The sequence below is a fragment of the Medicago truncatula genome, chromosome 5 (genome assembly GCF_003473485.1).
Source record: "Medicago truncatula cultivar Jemalong A17 chromosome 5, MtrunA17r5.0-ANR, whole genome shotgun sequence".
In the NCBI taxonomy this organism is placed as follows: Eukaryota; Viridiplantae; Streptophyta; class Magnoliopsida; order Fabales; family Fabaceae; genus Medicago; species Medicago truncatula.
In genome coordinates, this window is record NC_053046.1 from 21,232,369 (window position 1) to 21,259,457 (window position 27,089).

General features: G+C 33.4%; 3 protein-coding genes across 3 annotated transcripts; 2 read left to right on the forward strand and 1 right to left on the reverse strand.

The window, feature by feature from the left end:
• The first annotated feature begins 3,164 nt into the window (after nt 1-3,164).
• LOC25479526 (putative FBD-associated F-box protein At5g56440) lies at nt 3,165-4,880 on the forward strand. Its single transcript, XM_024774803.2, has 3 exons — nt 3,165-3,916; nt 3,993-4,166; nt 4,275-4,880. The coding sequence occupies exons 1-3, from the start codon at nt 3,167-3,169 to the stop codon at nt 4,551-4,553; spliced, it is 1,203 nt and encodes a 400-aa protein (XP_024630571.1). The 5' UTR covers nt 3,165-3,166; the 3' UTR covers nt 4,554-4,880.
• A 3,316-nt stretch (nt 4,881-8,196) lies between these two features.
• Nucleotides 8,197-11,650, forward strand: LOC120580643 (uncharacterized). The gene is made up of 3 exons (XM_039834675.1): nt 8,197-8,248; nt 9,242-10,942; nt 11,174-11,650. The coding sequence occupies exons 2-3, from the start codon at nt 9,245-9,247 to the stop codon at nt 11,648-11,650; spliced, it is 2,175 nt and encodes a 724-aa protein (XP_039690609.1). The 5' UTR covers nt 8,197-8,248; nt 9,242-9,244.
• A 10,871-nt stretch (nt 11,651-22,521) lies between these two features.
• On the reverse strand, nt 22,522-25,541 carry LOC25479529 (phosphatidylinositol 4-kinase gamma 5). The gene is made up of 2 exons (XM_013588047.3): nt 25,288-25,541; nt 22,522-24,939 (listed from the first exon to the last, which is right to left on the reverse strand). The coding sequence occupies exon 2, from the start codon at nt 24,714-24,716 to the stop codon at nt 22,794-22,796; it is 1,923 nt and encodes a 640-aa protein (XP_013443501.1). The 5' UTR covers nt 24,717-24,939; nt 25,288-25,541; the 3' UTR covers nt 22,522-22,793.
• Between the last annotated feature and the right edge of the window lie 1,548 nt (nt 25,542-27,089).

Sequence of the window (27,089 nt, forward strand, 5' to 3'; positions counted from 1 at the left end):
CTGATCTTCTTTCTTGGAGTTCTTGTAACTACCTCTCTTGCACAAAAATTTCTTCTGCTTCCTTGCCAGATACTCAAGCTTGTTGGACAGCATAGCCATCTTTACAGATTGATCTTCATCAGAATCTCCATCAGGTGATTCTTCTTCAGATTCACTGGCTTTGTAGGCTTTGGAAGATTTTGAGGTCTTTCCTTTAGATGGTAAACCAATGGATTTACTCTTCTTAGAGGTTTCATGCTCATTTAAACTCATTTCATGCACTTTGAGTGAGCTAACAAGATCTTCAACACTTAAGGTATTTAGATCCTTAGCTTCCTCAATAGCAGTTACTTTGGGTCTCCATCTTGAAGGTAAGCTTCTCAAAATCTTACTAACATGATCAGAAGCAACATAGCTTTTCTTCAGTATTTGCAATCCAGAAACTAAAGTTTGAAATCTTGAGTACATTTCTTCTATACTCTCATCATCCTTTATTCTGAAAAGTTCATACTGATGAACTAGCATCAAAGCTTTAGCCTCTTTTACTTTCTTGCTGCCTTCAAAGTTTGCACATAGAGAAGCAAACATAGCCTTCGCAGTAGATTTGTCACTCATCTTCATGTATTCGGTGCGAGGTATAGAAGCCACAATGATTCCTCTTATCTTGTGGTGTTTCTTATAAAGCTTCTTCTGAGCAGGAGTGTGTATTCTTCTGTCTATAGCAGCTCCTTCTTCATCCAAATCCAGATCATCAACTCCATCTTCCAGTATGTCCCATAACTCTTCATCCAATCCCATGATAAAGCTGTACATATTAGTTTTCCACCATGAAAACTCTTCTGGATCTCCATTAAACTTTGGAGCTTTTCCAGAGTCTGTTTTCTTGTCAGCAGTATCATAGTCATGCTTGACACTTGTGTATTTTGTAGTAACTGATTTCTCATCTCCAGACATGTTTTTCTAAAAGATCTTGAACTGTAACACGGTTAAGTGCTGTGATAACAGAGCGGGCTCTGATACCAATTGAAGGTGAAAAACACAAGAGGGGGGGGGGGGGGGGGGGGGTTGAATTGTGTTTTCTTTTTCTCTTAAAAAATACTTCTTCTGATAAAACTTCAGAAGCAGTTTGATTGCTTCTGATGAAATGATCAGAGTCAGATTGCAGCGGAAAAGAACAGAGCAGAGAAAAGAAAGACAAAGACACAAGCAGTTATCCTGGTTCCTTCCACAACACGGAAGTAGTCCAGTCCCCCTTGCACTTCCAAGGAGATTTCACTATAATCACAAAGATTACAACTGCTCAATACTTTCTAAGTATGAGACTTCACAAAAATGCTCAAGCACACACGCAAGAGTCTTCCAATGCTCAAGCACTAAGCAAGAGACTTCTAATGCTCAAGCACGCAGGCAAGAGACTTCTAATCAAACAAAAATACAGAGAATTGAGTTTGAATTGAACACTTGATATACAATCAGTGGTGTTCACAATACAATACAGAAAAGACTCTAGACTTTGAATTTCTAAGATGTATCAAATCAGTGCAGAAATTCAGTGTGCTTTGTAGAATCAAATTGACAGAGTTTTGGCGCTTTTGAACTTATGTATCTCTCTCTGCAATCTTCAAGTCTTCACTCCTTTATATAGAGGCGTGAAAGAGACGTTGAGATAATCAGCACGTCTAAAGAGTCGTTTGAAATCCTTTGATTATCCACCAGTGATCCTTTGCCTGATTTGGGTGTAGTCCTTTGAAGAATAAGCTTCAAATTCATTCCCATCTTGAGTGTACAAATTCTGCAGGCATGGCTGTTGTTTTGTCTTGTAGCGTAGACAGAAAACAGAGTAGTGGAGGTAGTGGTTGTACACTTGTACTTTGTCAACTCTATTAACGAGAGACAAGTGCTCAGTGCTATCCATATATCCGTTGATACCTCCCTTTCAATTCTTCGTTCTTCTTTGATAAGACTGAATTGAGAATCAGCTACTTTGAATCTTCAGTTTGATTAAAGGATCACACGTAGCTTCTGGTGAAGATATTGCTTCTGATGAAAACTTTTGCTTCTGATGACCTTCTGCTTCTGATGACGTCATCTCTTCAGAAGCACTTCAGCTTCAGGAGCAGTTTTCTTCAGATGCTCAGAATTTCTTTTTCTTTCCATTGTTCTTCCAAGACCTATTGAAATAACTTGAGTAGCCTTTGGTCCTGTACACTTGAACAATTATTAGTAATAACCAATTGACAATTTTTAATACCTTGTTATCATCAAAACTTAATAAGGTTCATTGTGAAACACATTTTGTTCCAACAGTGACAAGTTTTGAAACTTCTTGACTTCTTCAGTTTTTCCTTCTTTTTTTGTTGTTTAAGCTTGCTTGTGAACTCCAAATACCATGATTTTACAATAAAAATTATGTAATGACGAGATGTCATCAAATATCAACCGTTAAATTATTCAACCAATTACATTTATCTCACATCTATTTTTGTGAAAAAGATATTATATAATATGAGTTAATTTGTAAAAAGATTTCTTTATGTTGAAAAGGATTATTCTTTGCAGAAGCCTAAGACTCAATTAAATCAATGTAGTTTGGTGTTCTACATATAAACACATTGAATTTTTTTTTTTGAAGAGATATAAACACATTGAATTGAAAACAATGGAAGATAAACAAAAAAAAAAAAATACACCGAACAATATAGAAGTAGATCGTCGTATCATTTTAAGAGGAATGCTAATAACACACATTTTAATATATATTTTTCAACACATATCTTTGATTGATTAAAATTCACATGGTCCTACCAAATCATTAAAAATAATACTTTTTTTATAAAAGAAAATCATTAAAAATAATAGAAGTAGATAAGATATGAATTTTTTTGGTCAGAAAGCTTATTATAAATGTGCATTTATAATTTTGTTTGACCAACAGATTTTTGCTGACCAACAAATAATTTTCATTCAAAACATTTCCTTTTGCTTCTTTTGATTTTAATACAGCTTTTATTTTCTCCTTTAGATTTCAATACAAAAAAACCTATTGGATTTCAGCCAATCAAATTTTGTCAAGAGTCACAATAAATACTCACGTTTCACAAACCTGATACCCACACAAGTTTTTACTATCATTTTCTCGTTCTCCCTATCAAAATTATTTCTCTTTCTCCATCGATTTCATTTGATCATGATGCAGCCATCAGTGATCAATAAAAGAGTAAAACATACGACAAAGTCGAGGTCCATCAATGATCTTTCAAACGACGTACTCATTCACATACTCTCTTTTCTTCCGATCAAATACGCTTTCAGAACTACCATTCTTTCCAAGAGGTGGTTCTTATTGTTCTACTCGCTCGCAGTTATTAGCATAAGCGATAACGAAGCCTACACGAAAAAGGCTTGGGTTCACTTTTGCAGATTCGTGGACACAGTTCTACTCTCCACACACGCGGAAGAACAAACTCTTAAAACATTTCATCTTGACTGCCGATCTAAAAACTGGAGACCTAATAGTTTTATTTGTTTTGACACATGGGTTGAAGCAGCAAAACGACGCGGTGTTGAGGATCTCTATCTATGCATGTTACAAGTGATGTTGTCACCTACCATTTTCGTGTGTGAAACACTTGTGGTCCTCAAATTGGATAGATTAAATGTACCCTCTATGTCTCGCTTTTCGGTTGATCTTCCTTCGCTTAAAACCCTTGATCTGTGTTTTGTTTGTTTTCAAAATAGTGATGATTACATGAAGCTTCTCTCCGGCAGTCCCAAATTGGAGGATTTGAAAACTTTATATATTAAACTGAATGTCCGTAGTACAGCGATAGAGAACTTTGAAAAACCCTTGTTATCGAATCTCATCAAAGCTAATTTTCGTTTATTCGAAGTTCCTTTTAGAGCTGTTTATAATGTGCAGTTTCTGAATGTGCTTCAGGTAGAAGCATCCTTCCTCTTTTTGTATCATCAATATTACGTATGTTGTTTGATTTTTGTTTGTTTGTGATGTGCAGATGGGGACTCGTCTTCCTAGTGAAGAAAATACTTCATATTACAAAAGCTTACCTATATTTGAAAACTTAATTGAACTTCGGTTATCGTGGACTTCACGTGTCACTCATGACTGGAGTGAGGTAATGAAAATGCTCCAGAATTGTCCGAAACTTCAAACTCTTTCGATTAAAAAGGTTTGTTTATCATTCCCATGGATAGCAGCTATAATTTGATTTTTGTTTGTTCTTCTCTTTTAATTAGTTAACTATTTTTACAAATCATATTTTGTCTCTGATTGACAGTGGTGGGGTTCAATTACAACTATCATGGAGAATGGGAAATACCAAGATCATGTTCCTGAATGTGTTTCGTCTCATCTTACAACAATTAATATTACAAATTATCAAACTGTGGAAGCTGATTTTAAATTTGCATCGTATATATTGAAGAACGCAAGACTTTTAAAGGATATGACGATCTGCTTTGCTAGATGCTCAGATATAATGCAGTGGACGAAATGTATTGAAGATTTATCTCGTCAAAGAATCTCCGGTGCATGTAAGATTTCATTGAGATACTAAAAGAGTACCCTGTGATTTCATTAGTTTCTATATGATTCGATGGTGTATTGAAGATTTATCTCGTCAAAGAATCTCCGGTGCACAAAATAATTCCTCAAGTTACCACCGATCGATGAATACAATCACGGCGTATTATAATAAGATGAAGGTTTCATGAAATATTTACTAGTTAAATGTATACAATCAAGTTTAGTTTGGAAGTGCAACAATTACAATTATTTAAGCACGAGAATTTCAATTTAAGTATTTCCTACCATTGAATAATTTTGAGGGATAATTGCTTTTAACCATGCAGTTTATTTCTGCATATGCCATACAAAGTCTAAAAACAAGTTATTTTTGTTGTTGTGAATTTTATCCTTGAAATTGAATGAATGAGTTGTAGGTTATTTGCTTGAATTGAATGAATTGCTTATAATGACATAGAGATTGCTAATCAACCACAAAGGATATTGTGCTTGTAAAGTATAGGTATTGAGAAGAAGAGAGAGCAGCATTATCTAAGTTGTGAACTACTTGTGATAATGGAATAAAGGATTTTTTTTTTTTTGTTTTTGGTCTAGTAGCTTAGTGGCTAGAGCTCACACATTTAAACGTGGAGAAGTGGGGTGTCCGGGGTTCGAACCCCTGCATAAATTATGCAATGTCCCTGCCAATTGAGCTAAGCTCACGGGAACAGGAATGGTTTTATTTATTGGAATTTAGATATTTGTTAATCCTACCTCTAAAGTTGAAGATATATATTTTAATTGTTTAGTAGGATCGGTAGTAAGAAAAAAGAACAATCTGTCTTTTGCTGATATGGATCTTTTTAGAAATGCTATGCTTTCCATTTGTTGGTGTAATCATTTAAAGATAAATCATATTGTTATTAGAAAAATGGTTCCTATGATTTTCTTGCATATGGTTCCTATGATTTTCTTGCATTTTTAAGTGTCTCTGCAAATTCCTTTAGAGTGTGTTTGAATGGAGGAATGTTTTGAGGGAATGTAATGTTTTGAGGGAATTCAACTACTTTGAGGTGAATTCTATTATTTTGAATTCTCTCAAAACATTACATTCCCTCAAAACGTTCCCCCATCCAAACACACTCTTAAAAGCTTTAGCGTTTTCTTGCATGTGTCGTCATACAGAACAACTAGATGAAGCTAATGCATTGTTGTATACAGAAGTTTCTTTTTGAGTTAACCACGACAATATTAATCAAGAGAATCACTTGTACCCCATAGTACATAAAAATTTCTTTATGAATTTGACTTTTATATTTTATTTTATTTTTGAACAAATTTTGATAGAAATTTTTAGGAAAATTTTATGGTGAAGTCATGAGAATAATTTTTCTGGTGAAGTTAACACTATAACATCAAAAGTGTTGTGAGTAACACCCCACTATTTGATAAACTATTATAGCAGCTAAATCCGATAAACCGGAGAGAGGAGTGTGCAACACCTTCATAACGTTGCAAAGTCCTTAATTATTTTAATAAATGTATACTGTTAAGATCATCACATAGGAGAATTTAATAAACTACTCTTGAAATCTGCATTAATACATTATTTATGGTTGCAATTAGTTATGTAATACATTGCTAATTGGTGAAATTGGATATCTTGATGTACAAAAAATATAAGTACAATCTACACATTCAATGACACCATACTATCAACAATTTAGTTAAAGATATACAATCAACTAAATTTTATTCAATATAGTTTATATATAGTTATACAATCAAGTTTCATACAAGAAGTGAAATATTTACACGTATATTTTTTATTTTTTTTTACTTTCGCACCGGTTTCCGACCCACCAAAGGTGGGCGACTAATCCGGCTCATGTGTAGAGGCATGCGCACTGACCAAGCATTGTTCTCCCTAGGAATCGAACCCGATATTCCCCAGGTACATTCTTGGAAGTAGCTCGTTGCCACTGGAGTCCAAGCAACTAATCTTGATATCTTCAGGGTTATATTGGAAAGTTTCTCCGTTTAATATACATACATTTGACTAATTGAAGTTCACTTTGTGGGCTGAAGAGAAATGCTTTGATGCTGCAACTATGAAAGCTTCAGGTGCACCAGTTGTAGTAGTCTTCACATTATTACCACAAAAGAATCTTGATATTGATGAAAACCAGCTTTTCTTGTTTCCTTTATATCCCATTTTACTCCAATTTTATTAATTTAGATAACTATGCTAATCGATTGATGTATTTGAAACTCGTTAGTTAACGTTTATCATTTATATAAACATAGTTTCTTGTTGACCAAGATAATTGACTTGGACAACAAGTTTTTTATTCAAAATGTTCACTTTATGACCACAAAACTTCTATTACTAGCAGTTCCGTATGCCACTTTCCTGGAATTTACCTTAAATGTGTATCTTGATGCCAAAGTATTAGTAACAATAAAAAGGGTTTCTCTAACATGTGAGCAATATTGCACGTGTTAAGGTAATAAAAGTAGTAATTTTTCATTGAAAATCAACAATTATTAATTAAAAGTTATATATTTAATATAAAAAATATAAGTTTTAAGTTAAAGTTATTGCTTTAAAAACTTCTTAACATATTCAAATTTGCACATGATAAAAAAAACTCAATAAAAAATAATAGTCCCTTTGATAGGAAAGGGTACAAAAGGTTGGTTCACAATCTTAGTAAAATATGAGTTTTGTTAAAAAAAAAAAAAAAGTAAAATGTTTTCTAAAAAAGAGGTGTCATAATATTTAGTCAATAATAAAGAATTAAGAAACTTGAGACTCAAGAATTAAACACGTCAAATATTTGTCAAACACAAGCATTTGTTCTTCTTGACCCACCCTAGTTCGTGCACACACCTTTATTTATATTTATTCTTTGATGTGATTCACATCGAAAGTATATCTTATTAACTCATTCATCACTCAAACTGACATGCATATCAACACTTGTATGTGATTTTAGCTTCGTTTTGTTCACAGATAATGAGACACAAATCACTCAAACTTACTTGCATGGCAACACTTGTATGTGATTCCATATACTTTGCTTTAAATGATGAATTTCATCTCACTACAAGAAACATTGAAGTTAGCTAGGAATTATACCGAGGAATTAAGTTTCCTAGCTAGCGACATTGCATACCGAGGAAAATTTCCTAGGTAAGCTTCTTTGACCGTTTGACCACTTTAAAGCTGTCAGCATGTGTGTTAGCGAGGAAATAGAGGTGTTACCGAGGAAATATTTCCTAGGTAAACACATGGTACAAAATGCAGCAGCTTTTTACTGTTAAAGGTAACATGGCAGCTGTATTTTTACGTTGGAGACTGAAAAAGCCTGATAGATGCAATTGATATTAGCAGGTGAACGTTGAAATGCACTGTTGGGTTATTTAATTGGCTTCATGTGAATATATATGTCTTTGAACACTTCTCTATTACATTTTCCATTCCATATTTTTGACACTTCTCACTACAATTTTATTTTCCATCTCTAGTATTCAACAATTGCTCTTGCATGTGTTTTTTCTTCATATAAGGTAACTATTTTCTTAATTGATTTCAACTTTTATATTTATAAATAAAATGTTAATGTAATATATGTTATATTATTTTTTGCAGTTAATATTTAATTTCATTTCCTATTACAAGTTGTTGTTGTTGCTGGCTACTACTTTTTCGATCTGGATTGTCATCAAATTATATTATTTGAGGTTAGTTTTTATTATTTATTTAAAATTATAAGTAAAAAAATCTTGTGATTAACATTTAAACTGTTTGTTAATATCTATTAAAAGATGCTAGTAAAATTGTTGTTTTTTTTTAAGGAAGTTAAATTGTTGTCTTAGTTATTGATAAAAATATTAGTTTTTTTTAGCAAAGATAAAAATATTAGTTAGTAAAAATAATTTTAGGTTAGTAATTATTTTAGTTATTTTTGCTGGTGTTTTTTTCTTCTAGTATTTTTTATTTAATGTTAGAACAGTTAGTCCCTATAAAAATAATTAATATTTTAAGTTTAGTTCCTATAAAATTTTAATGATAATTTTAGTTCTCCAAAAAATTATAATTTTTAATAATAATCCTTATTTTTAGAACTTTTTTCAAAAAATAGATATTTTAAGTTCTTCAAAATAATCCTTATAAAAAGCAAATAGTGGTCATATTAGGTGAGTCATCAAAGCTATAACAGTATAGAAATGTTGGTTAGTAAAAAAGCTACTCCCTCCGTATCAAAATATAAGCAAAATTCACTTTTTAGGTTCATTCATTTAATGATGTATGTGGTTCATAATATGGACCACATACATCATTAAATGAATAAACTTAAAAAGTGATTTTTGCTTATATTTTGACACGGAGGGTGTAATTTCTAAAGAATTTAGTTGTTAATTAAAAAGAAATATATTTTTATAGAAAATATAAATTAATTTGAATTAATGTGAATGATGCAGAAGATTAAAATTTTTAATAATAGTCATTATTTTGAAAACTTTTTACAAAAAATATATATTTTTGGTCCTCCAAAATAATCCTTATAAAAAACAAATAGTAGTCATATTAGGTGAGTCATCATAGCTAGAACAGTATATATAAAAATGTTCGTTAGTAAAAAAGCTAATTTCTAAGGAATTAGGTTGTTAATTAAAAAGAAATATATTCTTATAGAAAATATAAATTAATTTGAATTAATGTCAATGATGCAGAAGATGGATCAGTATATTCTTCATCGAAGTTGGATGTACGATAGAAAAAGACCGGGGAAAAGGACACTTAAAGCTCAATTTAAGGAAGGAATTCGTGAATTTGTTGCTTTCACCATGTCGCAAGATATTTTTAGAAGTGAGGGAGGGATTAGATGTCCATGTCTTAAATGTACGTGTAGGTTGATTCAGAGCCCAAAAGATGTCATAAAACATTTAGAGGATGTTGGTTTTATGGAGGATTATTATGTGTGGAGACATCATGGTGAACAAGAGCCGGATGAGTTTGATGTTAATATGCAGGCTTCAAGTAGTGGAGCACATACACAGTGTGAAAACTTTGGCCTCATGGAAGATATGGTTGGTGACGCTCTCGGGGTGAATTTGTCTTACAATGAGGGCATTGAAGAGGAAATAATCCCGAATGAGAAGGCGTTGAAGTTTTACTCAATGATGAAAAAAGTAAATGAACCGTTGTTTGAAGGGTCATCTCAGTCGAAGTTATCCATGTGTGTGAGGCTTTTAGCTGGAAAGTCAAATTGGAATGTACCAGAAGAATGTGCGGAGTACTACACGAAAATGATGAGGGATTCGACTCCTGTACCAGAAAATTTACCATTAAGTTATTATGAAGCTAAGCAATTGGTGATGAAGTTGGGATTGGAAGAAAAAAAGATTGATTGTTGTGTTAACGGGTGCATGTTGTTTTACGACAATGAATTTGGTAAGAATGATGGTGCGTTGGAGGAGTGTAAATTTTGCAATTCACCAAGGTATGGAGTGAGTGGCGATGATGTTGATCATAAGAAGAAACGAGTCGCAGTCAAGTCAATGTTTTACCTGCCAATAATACCAAGACTGAAGAGATTGTTTGCATCAATGCACACGGCTGGTCATATGACGTGGCATTATTACAATAAAACTGATTCAGAGGTGATGCGACATCCTTGTGACGGAGTGGCGTGGCAGCACTTTGATAAGGTACATCCTGATTTTGCAAACGATCCACGTAATGTGAGACTTGGATTATGCTCTGATGGATTTACTGCGTATAACACAGCCTCGGCTAGGCCTTATTCTTGTTGGCCAATAATTGTTACCCCATATAATCTTCCTCCTGAGATGTGCATGACAAAACCTTACATGTTCTTGAGTTGTATTGTACCAGGACCGTCGAACCCAACTGACGGTATTGATGTGTTTTTAGAACCCTTAGTTGATGATTTGAGAAGGTTGTGGGTTGGTGAAGTGACATACGATATTGCAAAGAAGGAGAATTTCACATTGAGGGCAGCTTTAATGTGGACTATTAACGACTTTCCTGCATATGGCATGTTGTCTGGATGGTCAACTCATGGTAGATTAGCTTGTCCTCATTGCATGAAAGATACAAAGGCATTTTACTTGAAAAATGGACGAAAGAATTCGTGGTTTGACTGTCATCGTTGCTTCACACCAGACGATCATGAATTCCGGAGGAAGAGGAATCAGTTTAGGAAAGACACAATTGAAAAAGATGGTCCACCTCCTAAGAAAACATCAAATGAAATATTCCGTAGAGTCAGCGCTCTATGGAGATTTCCAGATGTTGGCCAAAGAGTCAGATACGAAGGATACGGTGTAGAACACAATTGGACCAAAAGAAGTATTTTTTGGGATCTCCCTTATTGTGGCTGTTTTGGTTTGGAGTGTTTGTGCTGTTTGGTTTTGCAGTTAAGAGTTAAAAAGGATATGTTCTCTTGACAAAAAGAGAGATAATCTAAATAGGAAGCAATTTTGCCATTCTCTGTATATGTTATCAATATGGTGTTATTTTCTAATTTGGAATACTAGTACTGTTGTCTATTGTGGCTGTTCTGGTTTGGAGTGTTTGTGCTGTTTGGTTTTGCAGTTAAGAGTTATTAAGCAATTTCCGTTTATTATTTATGTATACAGGTAGCTTTTCGGGAGGAGGTACGAATATTCTTGGAAGAGTCACGAGAATATTCGACCTATGAAGAATTATCTGATGCGATCAAGCTGGAACTTTGGAGGAAGGTATCAGGACCCGGGACAAAGCATAAGTGGTATGGTCTTGGTCGGAATGCTCCCCTCATGGAGCATGGATCTGTAATCAATGAGCCTTCATTTGGAGAAGGGTCTTCAAGTAACCAGGAAACATTGCCTCCTCATGTGATTGCCCAGATAGAACATTTGACACAGGAGTTGCAGGCTCGTAAGCTAATGGAGCAAGAGTTGCGGGACAAGATGGAACGGGACGCTGAGCAATATAGAGCATTTCAAGAAAGCGTTGATCGACGATTTGAGGAATTGATCGCAAGCACATCAAGGCGAGTTGGTGTTGAAGAAAATGGTTCAGATGAGTCACACAATCCCAACATTGAGGAGGATGAAAGTGATGACACCAATTAAATATGATGCTTCAGATGAGAAAAATATTTTGACTACTTTGTTTAAATATGATGCTTTAGATAGTTTTAGGCTAGTTTTATGGACCATGTGAATGCTGCAGTTTGATATTGCAGCAGCTATGTTCTTTTGTTTTAGCTTGTTGATGCTACAGTGGCTGTTATTAGGTTCTGTTTTGGCTGGTGGCCCTTTTTGTTCGATTTTGATGCAGGGATATGCTATTGTGGCCCTTTGTGTATATTCCTCGCATCATTATTGGGTCTTGTTTTTTGGGTTTTGGTGTACCGCTTATATACGGTCCTTTTTGTACTTTCTTCCGCGAGTTGCGGGTGTGTCTTACACCCTCTCGTCGATGAATATATTTTCCGTTTATTTGAGTATTTGAAATGTAAAATAATATTTAAAATTATTATTTAATTAACATAATTTTAGGGGAAAATTTGTATATTTTTTGGTTTTATTTTTATTTTTTAGCAGTTTTCCGAGGAATATTTCCTAGGAAACAAAAATTAAATATCCTGAATTTTTCACATTTTTTTGGTTCAAATAAAAAAAAATTGCCAATTTTTATATTTTAAATTGAATTTCGAATTTTATTTTTAATTGTTTCAAAATATTTTAAACTATTTTTTATTTTTAATTTTCACATGGACAGTGGTGGCAGAACAATGACAGTGGTGGCAGGTTTTTGCAGTTTTTTGCAGGGACGTTTCCTAGGAAATTTTCCTAGGTGTTTTCCTAGCTAACAACTTCCTCGGAGAATCCTCGGAAATTTCCTAGGCACAACTTTAAATATACCTAGGAAATGATTCCTCGGAAACTTTCTAGGAAAGCCTGCTTACCTAGGAATTTGGCTTCTATTCCTAGGAAATGTTTCCTAGCTAACTTCATTGTTTCTTGTAGTGTCTATGTCTAGTTTATACCAAAGTTCTAAATTGTACTCCACGACTTCCATTGCAGCAGTAATATAATGTTTTGCAATTTTAAATTGTATTTGGCAATTGCAATTGCAATTGCAGCCATCGTATAGTTTTGACTTTTGAGGTTTCAGCATGGCTATAGCTTCATACGCAATTACAACTAATACTAGATAACTTTAGTGACAATCATTTTTCTCCTATTGTAATTGGACAAACACAATGGAGAGAGAAAGAATAAGAGAGAGAATAAAAACACATGTCAGTATGTGAGGGAGAGATGTTTCAAAAATTGTCAAAAAAATGGTTGTACAAATATCATTTCTCTAAGTTAAGTGTCTGGTACCTACCGGGTGCCTAAGCCCCCGTATCTGCACCTAATCCACAAGGTAATTAAAATAGTAAAATACTACCTCCGGTCCTATTTATAAGAGAAATTTAGGTCAACAAAAGTGAATGTATTTGGACTGAATTTTTAACTAAATACATCAACTTTTGTTGACCCAAAATTCTCTTATAAATAGGACCGGAGGGAGTAAATAATTAAATTATAAAATATAATACTCCCTCTGTTTCTAAATATAAGCAAAATTGACTTTTTAGATTCATTTATTTAATGATGTACGTGGTATATATTATGAACCACATACATCATTAAATGAATGAACCAAAAAAGTCAATTTTACTTATATTAAAAAACGGAGGGAGTACATTGTAATATGAGTTTTGCTAGAAGCCACCTTTTATGAATGTATCTTTTAGCAAGTTATTTTATGAACATTTGTTAAAAATACCAATTAATTTTTATAAATGTGTCTTTTAACAAAGTTATAACTAGGGTATGTTTTTTATTTAGTCAAATAGAAAACATCTAAAGTCTTGACCAAAATATAAAAAAAATATCTAAAGTATTGCTAGCACTACTCTTGCAGATAATTACTCAAGCTCTGACGTAAAAATTTGGGTATTTACCAACCCATTATGAATTTTTATGTTTGGTGTTAGTTAGACTTGAATCCAATTGCCATCTTGTTTACCGGTGTTTTTGACAAACTACGGGCTAGTTCTGATTATTACAAGCGAGACCGAGCTAGAAATCTCATGACATGTTGTGCAAAGGTTTTGATAAAAAAAAATGGTTTAAAAAAGGCCACGAAATGCACTCAGGTTACTTAGAAAGCAGGACGGGTTGTAGAACGAAAAAGGCATTGTCTCTCGACAGGTTTGAGATTGCAAGTAAAAGCAAGATAAAATTAAAGGAAAGGGTAAAAGTTTAAACGCATAAACTTAAAGGAAAGGTAAAATGCATTTCATTAAAAGTAAAGTTGTCTACAAATCAATTTACATACATTTTGTATAACTTGTTTCCCTAGACGCCGGTAGTTTGAGTGTTGTAAAAATTTTATAAATGATTTGCGACCCATTTTCCGACTTGAAAACTCTTATTTATACATAAATAAAAATAACTGGCAAAAGACTAATCTCACGATCAACACTTCCTCCATCTTGGACAACTGCTTGCCCCGTGTTCCCACTAAGGAAACTGCCTTTAAGCTTGAAATCGTGTTTTTCCCGCTTGAATGCTTGACTTTGACGTGATTGCACTTTCAGCCTTGCTCTGTCGAACTTCTAACTATGCGCGCTAAGCTTTCTATCTTGTCGAAACCCTCAACTTAGAATGAGAAAGTCTTCGATTCCTACAAAGTTAAAAATCAACTAGATGTTGACCATATTAAATAAGTCTGTCGAAATTACAGGCTAACATATCTCTACATAGTCAACTATAAGGGATATTTTCTAGTTACACCCTTAATATTATTTTTACATCGTGAAATGACAGAAGAACCCTTAATTCCATTTCATATTTTCAGCTATTTCCCCTTATATATTCTTCTCCTTTGTTGTGCTATCATTGTAACTTCCCAAACATCATACGACTAAAATCCCAACCTTCATTCAAGAGCGAACCCAGCGTGTGACTGAGTGTGGCTATAACTTCACCATAATATTACCCAATTTTTTTTTTCATATACTAGGCACAAACAATCGGACAATATACAACTTATCTTGTTAAAACTTCACATTTCTTTCCCACTATATATATATATATATATATACTTCTTCCGTCCAAAATTTAAGCAAAAGATTGTCAACATAAGTTGATGTATTTGGTATAAATTTTGAACTAAATACATTAATTTTTTTTTCTTTATATTTTTTTGCCAGTATGAAAATTTTGAAATTCTTTTTAAATGTTTTCTATATTAAAGCTCTTAAATGTAAGGCGTGACCAAGTCCTAACTATCTACTGCTCACTGCTCAAGTCAAAGATTATGCCATAAAAAATATAAGAATTGTTAAGGAAAAAATAATGGTTTTGAGATAATCTCAAAAATATTGATAATTACAACGTTTTGTCAAGTTGGAAAAAGAAACTACTATCATCAAACCTTGCTATCACTTTACTTTTGATGCTAATTACGGGGACCATTATACAAGTCCCAGTTTTACTCCTCCTATTATTTTTTTCTCCCACATATCATTGAATCTTACAATGCAAACTAGTACTATAAATTTTGTGTCAGACCAAGTGACAATAAAAAACGGAACAGATTAGGATGCCACGTCATCAAAGTCACTTTCAAGCTTCGACAATTGCAAATTCATTTAGGTTGGTCTGGTGATATTGATCTAGAACTTCAGAATATGTTCCTCCTCAAAGTCGCATATTCAATTCTCCTCGCTGTCAATTTAGGTAGGCTAATTTAGAATCTTCAAAAAAAACCTCCACAACTGCAAACCGGGTGTGATTATGGTGCATAAGGAAATCCTTATGCACCCTGCATAAATCCAGAAATGATTTTGGAGTACAATTGACAAAAACCATTTCTAAATTTATGCGATGCATAACTACCGCAAACCAACCTCTAAATAAGTTGTACTATAGCTTAATTAATATTTCCGGCAGAAATTCAGCACTTAAGTTATGGCCATTAATGGCAAATTATTAAACTAGGTAGTAGTAGATTTTGTTAGATGCAAAATCCTATCAGGCCCACAGTAAAGTTGTTGGAACTTAGATTATCAATGATCAAGTGTTTCACCAAATCTCTATGTTTATCTTATCTAGTTAACTCAAATACTATAGAATAAAATTAGTGACAATGACATGTTAAACCCTCGGATACAAGAATAGAATAGCACCCCCTACCTCCTTTAATTAAACACATTTGACTCTAATCAATTTAGAGTCAAATGATTATAATAATTGTTGGTGTGGTTTTGAAGCTTCTAAGTGAATGGAAGAATCATTTGCCCCTTTATACTAAGTAGTGTCTATTATTATTATTTTGATATCTAGTAATCTTTACCATATTTATGGAAAAGGATGAGCTTGTTATGTAGTCATTTTCCACTGTGCTTTTACAAGGTATTAGAGAATAAAATAGAATGATAATTACTCTCTATGTCCCAAATTGTAAGAAAAGAAAAATAAATCACATTTATTAATAAAATTAGTAAAATATAAGAATTTAGAGTAGTTTTTTTGTGATTTTTTTAATAAGTTTGATGGAAATATGTAAAAACAATTTTCATTGACTATTGATTATGGAGAAAATAGAAGAGAGAGAAAATTAAATGTAATTCGCATTTAATTTCATGAAAATAAGCAAAAGTTTTTCTTGGAAAAGATAATTTTTTTTAAAAAAAACAAGATTAAATAGATCAAAAGTTTGTTTTTTTTTCTTATATTTTGGGACAAATTCAGTTTTTTCCTTATATTTTGAGACTGATAATAATTTAAAAACGTTAGCACAGTAAAAAGAGTGGAATGACGGGCATATAAATGTTCGTCTTTCCGCTAGTTTTTTTTTTACTAAGAGCGAGGGAAGCATCTGACGAAGACTTGAACATCCCAACGAGATTGTGATCACCCACAAGAAACCTTCATCCTCTGTCCCTCACTCATCAAATATATTATTAAAAAATATATATATATATATATATATATATATATATATACACACACACAAGAGGAAGGACCAAACAAACAAAAAAACAAGAAGCTGAAGAAAAAAAAATCGAGCTACGGAAATCATTAGTTAGGAATAAGCAAAAGTTTTCTTGAAAAAGGTTGGTTTTTTAATAAAAAAAAATATTAAATAGATTAAAAGTTTATCTTTTTTGCTTAAATTTTAGGACAAAAAAAGTCAGTTTTTTTTTTACATTTTGAGACGGAGAGAGTATGTCTTAAAGAATTGGTCAAAGATTGTATAAAAGGAATATTTGTCTTGGAAATATAAGTTATTACATTGACATAAGTAATACTATTTCAAAATACATGTCGTAGTCGATGACTTTACACACGTCAATACAAAACTTTGACTGCTAATATATATAATTGTCTATAGTATAAAATTATAAAAATTTAATATTTTAAAAATATTTATCGAAACAAATCAAACAACATCTTGCATGCTAAAATTTGTAATTATATATTAGTTAAAAAATATGATCAAAGCAAGTTGTCTATACTATATATAAATGGAATGGGGGATATTGTGTTGACTTTTTCATTATTTCAATTATATCTTTAAACAAATTTTTCTATAATAATGTTATATTGTTGTCATTAAAAAAGATAAAAATTTATATTATATTTGTTTATTTTTTTAAGAAGCCAAAATAGAATTGATTAAAATTACAATGAATCATAACCAGCACAATGCGTGTTAGGCTAGGAGTCGTAAAGTAGCAACATACAATGGATAGATGGGGAGCACCCAATTGTAAACTCATACACCCGTGCATCAAAGACAAAATTCAAAAAACCTACAGGAAACATCTCCTAACAAAGGGATATCTCCAAAATCAATAAAAGGAAACACCAAAAACAAAGCTGACACCAAAATCAAAGACAAACATCCTCAAAGTTGTACCAAAACCCTCAAACATCATCACAAGCTGACAGAAAAACAACTTCCACCACCTACATTTCGCTGCTCGCACATAACCCCCAAAAAGCAACGTCAAAAACCAACACAAGCACCAACAACCTTTGAAAAACAGTCGGTAATAAAACCCCAAAAACACCATTAGCTCTCCCAAGCACCTTCATCCAAAAACACACTTTCCAAAGAACCGCAAAAACTGACCAGTGATTTCATACCTCTTCGCTTAGCTCGAGTGATTGAATATCACAGCTACTAAGTGATGGAATATCGTTGCTTACGAGGACAAAAGGCCTGATAGGGAGAAGAATGTGAAATCGCTTGCTCGCAAAAACGCCTATAACATTATACAACAAGAAAATTGCTCTTCAATATTACAGCCACAAAACACCTTATAGCCGAAACGACACAGATTCCCAATACTCCCAAACACCTCCACCAAAGCATATCTTCGTGTATATGAAAACCCTTATAACAACACATGTGTTACTCATCCCACACCTGAATGCAACCAAACAACGACAAAACCAATCAAGAAATAACCCAGACAGTTGAGATGTCATACACCTAAGACCAAACAATCCATAAACTGAAATTGAATATCAACCACTGAACGGCAACCGGAGAGCGACGAAACCACCAAAACCTAGAATCATAAATAAAAAACAAAACCATCACCACGAGCACAAACGCACGTGTTGTCGTTGAAAAGCTGCAACACCGTCGTTTAAGAGAATCAGTGACAAACAAACCTAGATTAAAACTACAACAACTAACTAAGCCACAACAACAAAAATCGATGTCACCTTAACAGAATCCACCTTCGCAACAACAACAACCATCACAACAAAATCCACCTTCACAACAGCAACACCATCGATCCACAACGACAACATTTACGGAGGCAAGAACTCAATAGCAAAAACAAACACCAGGTAACAGAGGAGTCAAACCGGATGAGAAGGTTCGGATCAAACCTAACCGTGAAAGACGAGACAAACATCCGTTGTGGGTTGCAGCTAGGATGATCCTGAACGAACCTAGTTTGTGTCACTACACCAGATCTCAAAGATGTAAACGAAAATAGAGTGGTCTGCGGATGTGGAAAGAATAAAACACGTCGAAGGCCACTTGAAACAACCTCAGTCGTGGTTAAGGGTGGTAGCGCTGTGAGTAGGTAAGCGCACCACCATAACCAGATATCTACATGACGAATGAGTTTGAATTAGCAGAGAAGAAGTAAGGATGTCTAGTTGCGGCCAGCGGAGTTTAGGTTCGTTTTATGCAACTAATATTATATTTGTTATATTGTTTGTGTAATTGAAAAAGATAAATATGGTTTATTGGGTTTGTTATAATATAAAAATCACAAGCATCTATACATACACTTTTATTCAAAATCAAGATTTCATAAAATAAAATAAAAACGCTGATAATAATTTAAAAATGTTACTAGCACAGTAAAAAGAGCGGAATGACGGACACATGAGTGTTCGTCTTTCCGCTAGCTTTTTTTGTGAACTAAGAGTGAGGGAAGCTTCCGGCGGAGACTTAAACATCCCAACGAGGTTGTCACCCACAAGAAACCTCCATCCTCTGTCCCCCCACTCATCATATATATTATTAAAAAAGGAGAAAATATGTACAAGAGGAAGGACCAAACCAAAACCTCAAACAAACAAACAAAAAAAATACTATTAAGTTTCTAGAGGTTACAAATTTTAGTGGAATATACTTTTATTTTTGTATAAGTTACAAAAAATAAATAATATATTATGGAAACATCTATATACAAAATGAAGTAGTAGACAACACTATTTTTTATGAGTTAATTAAATAGCAAAAAGAGTTTATAATTAAAAACAGATGTAGTATCTGAATAGCTTATATTTTAGCATCAGTAACCTTTGTTTTGTAGCATAGCACTTGAACTGTGCTGGGCGAGTTGAACAGCACAACTGCTACATAAGATAATACTCGTGTCCATTTCAATCCACCTCATGAATAAGTCACAAAATATTTTGAAAACATCGAAAAGGAAATTTGCTTTATTGTTGTTACGTTGCTTGCAACACAAAGAAATATAAAAATCAAATAGTTTCGACGGCAATAAAATAATTCATAATCGGCACAAAATATTTGTTTATATTGATTTGGACATTTTTTTTCTTGCCTTAAGCTAATTATTATGGAAAATAAACTATGTCATTCATTTGAGATTTTTATATACAAATTTGTTATTTTGACACCAACAGTGTCCCTTTTTTTTTCTCTTCTAAGAAAACATTTTTTGTCGAATTTTTCTTTCGAAAAAATATTTTCTTTTTAAGTATAGAGGAAGATTTTTGCAGCACAAAATTTGTTGTTTCATCAACCAATTTTCAAATTTTGTTACCGACACAAATGTTCATTTTTTTAAAGAATACAATGTACATTTTAAAAAGAAACTAAGAAAATATATTAAACGAACAACAAATGTCCCTCTAACACAAGATGTATCAGAGAAACAAAGAGCAAAGTATGTTACAACACAAAACTACTGCAAACGCAGCATCAAAGAAAACTTAGGAAACGGTCTTTAAACACATCAAAGGGTTCAACTTTCAAGTAAGGCGGAATCAAAATCAAACAATACATAACACACTTTTAATAACCGATATAAATGACTCTTGACCTTCTCGAGTAAAGATGTGAGAATATCGATCTTTTGATTAAAAATCCTCTCATTCATGTCCTTCCAAATAGTATACAACACTGATATCCAGATAATATTAAAAGGCAAACGAAAGCTTTTCGAAAAACCTCCTAATCCCCCAAATTGGAGAAGATGATCACGTAAATTCACATGAGGAGCCAATGCAACACTTTTTTAACATGAAGTTCATTAACTATTTTAACTACTTCGTTAACCGCAAAAATGCAAATCATAAACTAATTAATTTACATAATTCCAAAAAAATAACCGAAATACTTATATTTATGTAAAATAATTTGTTAATGTTTTGCATTTTTGTGGTTAATATGTTAAACAAATAATTGACAATATACAATTTTGTGTTAAACGAAGTTGTAAAATTGAATAATGACACAACTTAAATTTTATGTTACAAAATCACCATCTATATATATTAAAAAAAAAAAAAAGGACTAATTACTGTATTTATATGGTAAAGAGTGCAATGTCGCGTATTGTTATAAATATGTGTGTTCAATTAACATTTTTTTAATCGAATATCTTCCATACGTGCGATTGCAGAGACTAATCTCTCGAATCTTACGAGACATAAATGAGCGGCAAATTCATATAAAAAATATAACAAACCAATCTAGTTCTACAGTTAGAAGAAGTTCCACTATCACTATGCAATTTGCACACTTGCAACCTCTAGTATCCATTGCTCACGTGCGTGTTGCAAAAACAAGTGGCGGGTTTAACAAGATATGATGCAAGTAGCATGACTAGGAAACAAAAAGAACCCGGTTTTGATTAATGTCGATTTCCCTATGTCTGCCACCAAACATCACTTTATCAATGACATAAAAAAGTGACAACAACGTGCTCAAGGATAAGGAAGGGACTAAAATACATCAAACTTTATAAAATTTTAAACGCAAGTTGCTACTTAAAAATGATGATTTCGTAATCTTATACCTCATATTGCTTGCTCCTATTTACATTGTGTAAATCATAAAGGTTAATTTCAGTAAAAAGACAAAAAAGGAACAATACATTGCATAAGATATTTAGTAAAACCTACTGTATGAAATTTGTTCCAACTATATTTATAAAATGTAATAACTAGTTAAATGTGTGTGGTTTTTTTTTTATACAAAAACAAAACGATATTCATTCATTTAAATTGATAGAATACATCAGAATTAACATCGCTAAAAACGTAAAGGATAAATCTGCGAACAAACTCACAGCATCCAAGTTAATAGCATATAACGGCAAAATGCCTACAAAAAATATGATGAAATCTAAATCACCAGAATACTCATGCTTCCGGATCTGCAATGTTGACGTCCAAATCATCGATTGAATCTGTGATTGACTGAAGCTGATCTTTCAGTATGAAACAAACAAACACCGCAACAAGACGCAAAATCAAAAAACGACGAACAACACAACGCCGCACTCAGACGATGAAATCACGAAAAAGCACAAAAGAAAACACTTGATATATGTGGAAATCACTTATTTAGATTGAAAGAAAAGGAAAAAAGGATGCAGAGGGGTGATTTTAGGTCAAAAAATGACCTAAAACCACCCCTCCTCGACGAGTGAAAGAAAACGAAAACTTAGAGAGAAGTTGGAGTTTCTCTCACTAAAAAAACTAGGGTCGGCTTAAATGTGTGTGGTTTAAATTTCGTTCCAAATGTATTTATAAAATGGGTTTAAATATGTCTTTAGTCCTTGCACTTTCATCAAATTTTGACATTGGTCCTTACACTTTTTTTTGTTTGGAATTGGTCCCTGCACTTTGTAAAAATATTGGTATTGGTCCCTCTATTAACTTTCTGTTAAAAAAAAATACAAAACTATTGGTATTGGTCCCTGCACTTTGTAAAAATATTAGTATTGGTGCCACGTGGCGTGAAATGATTGGGCCACGTGGCACTCCGTTGGTTTTGTGTTTTTTTTTTTTTAACAAAAAGTTAACAGAGGGACCAATACCAATATTTTTACAAAGTGCAGGGACCAATGCCAAACAAAAAAAAGTGCAGGGACCAATGCCAAAATCTGATGAAAGTGCATGGACCAATGACACATTTAAACCTATAAAATGCAATAACTAGTTACAATAATTAGTTGGTTGTTCTTATTAACTATACAAATCTTGTTGTATACCTTCATGTAATTACCAATTCTGTCATCAATCAATATTCCTTCTAAGTAACTGAGTGCAGAAAGTAAGACAAAAACTTGAATTATGTCATTCCCAAAATTAAAACTTAACAGTATGTGTATGAAACAAATTGAGCAAAAAAAAGAGGTTTCATGTCATTCATTATATACATAAATTTCATTCATTTCACAAATTTATCCTACAAATTATTTATCAGACAAGTCAAAGGTAAACAACAAGGAGGGGGGAACTAAAAATAAAAAAAGAAGAAATGAAATCATAAGATCAAGATGCAAACAACATATTTACAGTGGTTTTTGCTACCCTCATCCAAATGTCAAACAAGAACTAATATTTCTAACAATCCTGCAATCCCTGCAACCTGTAAAGGCTAGTTCCCTCTCTCATCCAAACATATAACTCAACTTCAAAACTGGCACGAAGTACCAAGCCTCTGCCTCTGCTTCTGTCCTAAGGTTATAGATTTCCTCTTGGCGAATGCCGGATACAGCAACTCTTGAAACTTCTCAAGAAACAATGTCCAATCATCCTCGGTCATATCTGCAAGCATTACGAAGCTTATGCTTGCAGGAAGCTGCTCATTGGCACTCCTATGGCCAGATGATGTAAAGTAACCGTTATCCAGTTTTCCTCCAGAGTGTTTCTGCTTTTTTTCGGCTAACATGGTATTTTTCAGTGATACAGTAATCTCCGGAATAGTTGCAACTTTTTCTTGAGCAGAAAAAGTACCAAATTCTTGAGGAGATTCTTCATCATTTTCATCCTCTTCCTCCTCAATGCTCTCATCCAATTTGGAAAGTGGGCTGCGCATGTGCCCATTTCCAGGTGCATGCTGAAAAATTTCTCTGATTAAAGGATCCTCCATTGCCATCTTTGGAGTGGAGTCTGATCCACCTTCATCACAGTCAATATCAAAGAAGAACTCGTCATCTCCCACCTCAGTCCTTGGAGATAGTTCCTCCCTCTCTGCCAACATCCTCTTTGCCTCTAAACAAACAACCTCAAGTTCACTAGGCTCCTCCTCACCCCTGTGGAACTCGCGAGTCATCATCTCGCCAATTTCAGCAAGACAAAGACCAAATTCAGCAGCCTCTTTGAGAAAAATGGTGCAGAGCACCAGCACTCTGAGACAAGCCTCTCGAATCATTGGCAGCTCCATTCGAAGCATCTCGCAGTCATGAGCAGGGTCTAGATCACGAATGTAGGCAAGCTCCTCATCGGAAAACGGAATGGAAGCTTGAGGCCAATGAATCCACTCAAAATAAGGATCCTCCAAAGTTTCTGGCAGACAGAGCCCATGATCAATAGGAATTAGCTCCACCTGACCAAAAGTTCCAATGCCATCACCAACTTTTCTAACCAACAAGTTTCCAGCATGTCTATCTGTGTTAAGAATCCTAATATCTAATATCCCTATACGATGCACCGAAGCAACCGGGAAGCTCGACGTACCATGATCACTAGCATCAAAATCATGATGTATGAACTGCTGACAAGAAGCAATCTTGCTAACCAGTCTCTTTCTCCGGAAACAATTCCCATTGACTTCATCATTGACATTGAAGATCGAGTGAGTAACCTTCACCAAGGCAGTAGGAGGCACATTAGCAAAATGATCATAGTCCAAAAGATAAGCCGCAACCTCCCTAAAACCCGTCTCCCCAACCCGAACAGATCGTTTCAACCCCGGCTGTCCAAGAGCTTTACCAACAAAACCTTTAGGGTTATTCGGCGCAAAAGGCTCCTCATCAGTCGGTTTCACAATAGCAACACTATCCCCATTACAATCCCTAAAATAATACGCACCTCCAAGCCCACCATTAACAGGAACCGGATCGATCCCCATCTTAATCGCCTTCACAATATCCTTAGCCATGAGTTTCATTACATCAAGGCGTGTGGATTGCCCCAATATCTCAATAGGACCGCTCTTATCCCTTTGCTGGATATCCCTCCCAGTTGGAGACAAACAAGGAGTTGATGAGCTTCTATGAAGCAAACTCCTCGTCAATAAAAGAGGCGAATCATTCCGAACAGCACTAAGGTCATTCTTCAAGACCATATCACCAAAAGTAAGAGAACTCTCTTCAACAGGAACATTAAGAGCAAGCTGCAACCTCCTCTTAACGGTATGTACATTGTCCCCGCGATCCAATTCCATACCAAGCACACAACCCTTATCGGTTTGGACGAACACGCGTCTCCTCCCAGCAGGTTGCCTCTGGCTTTGATTCTGACTCTGACTCCCATGATACTCCCTCCCAAGAGGACTCCTCATCACTGCAACTGCCATCTGGGTCTGAACTGGACTCTCTAGTTTTCGAGACATAAACAAACCCAGAAGGAAAAAATCTCCTTTTTCTTCTTCTTCAGAGCCAATAATGCTATTGAATGTGTAAAAGCAACACCAATCACTTCCACCACAACAATCATCAATCAACAGAACCACCAAATATCAAAATTTTCAATCTCTAGTAAAATTACACACTCAGTGAATTTTACATCAACACAACAACCCCATCTTGCTTATTTATAGCATAAAAAACAAAAATCTGCACAAATTAAAAAAAATAAAAAATTAGATTCAGTCTAAATTCACTGCTAGATACAAGCTTAATAAGTTATCCACATAAATCACGCGGAATAATTAATTAATTAATTAATTAACAGATTAAATCTCGGTCAAAAAGTAATAAAAAAAACACGTTTTTAAACAGTTAAATATGCTTCAGTTTTTCAACATTCATGAACATTCATTACTCCTAAACCTTTTAACACGTGAAAACTTTTCTGCCTCAAAACAATAAGAAGAAAAAAAACTCCAAAGTAACTTGATATATTTAACGGTATAATTACTTAAGATAATAAGAAAAAAAATTAACGTAAAATATGAATTATACCTTAATAAAAAAGGAATCAAATTGAACGGTGTTGATTGAGCTTGAGCTTCGAATTCGAATTTGTTCTAATCAATGTAAGATCTGAAAGGGACGAGGAACCAAAGAGTTTCGAGGTTTTAGGAATGAAGAGAACTGAGTCCAACTCGAGACAACTCGTTAGAGTCGACTCAGTTTTTTTTTTTTTTTTTTTGTATTAATCCTCCGATTCAGTTTTTTTAGTTTAAGTACTAATTTCTAAACAATAAACAAAAAGCTTTAGAATCGAAATGAAGAAGGACTACTCTATTTATGTTGATGTTTGTTTCTCTATGATTTAACTGGAGTGAGGTTAAGAAAGTAACTAACCATGGTTAAGACTTACCACTATTGGTGTTGTGAGAGTGGAAGAGTCTAGAATATTGAATGAGGACCGTTGGATTGTTCTGTGAGATTAACTAGATGTGGATGACGTGGAGATAAGGGAGTGGGTGATGAGGTGGAAGTGATGGGTTAAGGTTAAAAGAAAAGAGTGTTAACGAATGAGGGGAGAGTGTGGTGATTTTTTTACCAACGGCCAGTCTTTGCATGCCAACAAGTTTTTTTTCACGTGTGCTTCTGAAATACCATAACTAACCTTTGCTTTTTTTAAATAAAATAAAGAAAAAAGTAGAATATAATATGGAAAAATGTTATAAACAACTTTTGAGATGTTCAACATTTCCTTCAAAAAAAGCTTTTGAGTTGTTGTTTATTAATGTAGAAAATAATATTCTAAAAAAGAGTAAAAACTAAATTAACATTAGCCAAACAATAGGAAGAATGTTATTTGAACAACAAATAAGAAAAATTGGATATTTGTACGAAACCAAAATAATAGAAAGATAAAGTAAAAAAATAATATGAGTAGTCTTCGTGGGCTAGCTGAGTTGGCACAAACATGTATTATTATATATAGGGGTTGGGGTTCGAACATCGGACAACCCACTTATTCATCTTAAAAAAAGTGAATTCTAGCTACTAAGTTACTAGACAAAAAAAAATCATATAATGTGAGTATGATAGAGAAAGTTGTCATAAAAATTACTCCCTCCGTTTCAAAAGTATCATTTTGTACTTTAATTTATAATGATGACAAATGCACCAATAACCAGCGAGGCTATTTTAGTAAAAGTATCATATCATTGAACAACATTATTCCATTCATTAATCTATGTGCAATTGGCTAAAATGACACTCATTTTAAAATGAATTGAGTATTACAAAATAGATGTTTAAATATCATTTCTCTTAACATAACTACTTTCCTCTTTCATTCATTTTAAAAATTGGTTTATTTCTTAATAAATCAAACAATGACACATCATAAAGGATTTCTCTAAATTCTTTCAAAAACCATGACACATCATCTATCTAATGTAACTTGAATCTATTCTATCAGGTCTTTATTAATTCATTAAAAACTTCTTTGTAAAGAAAAATATGGAAAAAAATTAACTATTCGGAAAAAGTACATAATATCATTTTTTTATATAATTATCATAACTTATTTTATAGATATTTTTGGAATATTTATAGCAAATAATAGCAAAATGTTATCATGGTAAAACCAACTTAAATGAATACGTAATCCAATTTTTCAGGTAAATAATCAGTGCACAGTCATAAAGGTTATCTATAGAATACAAAATTTATTAATGATTTAGAGTAACAATTCTTTAGAAGATAATCCTCAAAACAAATCTAGAGTAAAATTTAAAAAAAAAATGCAATGTATGTAGATAAAAAATTAAATAACCACTCTTTTTTTAGTGGTGGCTGGGATT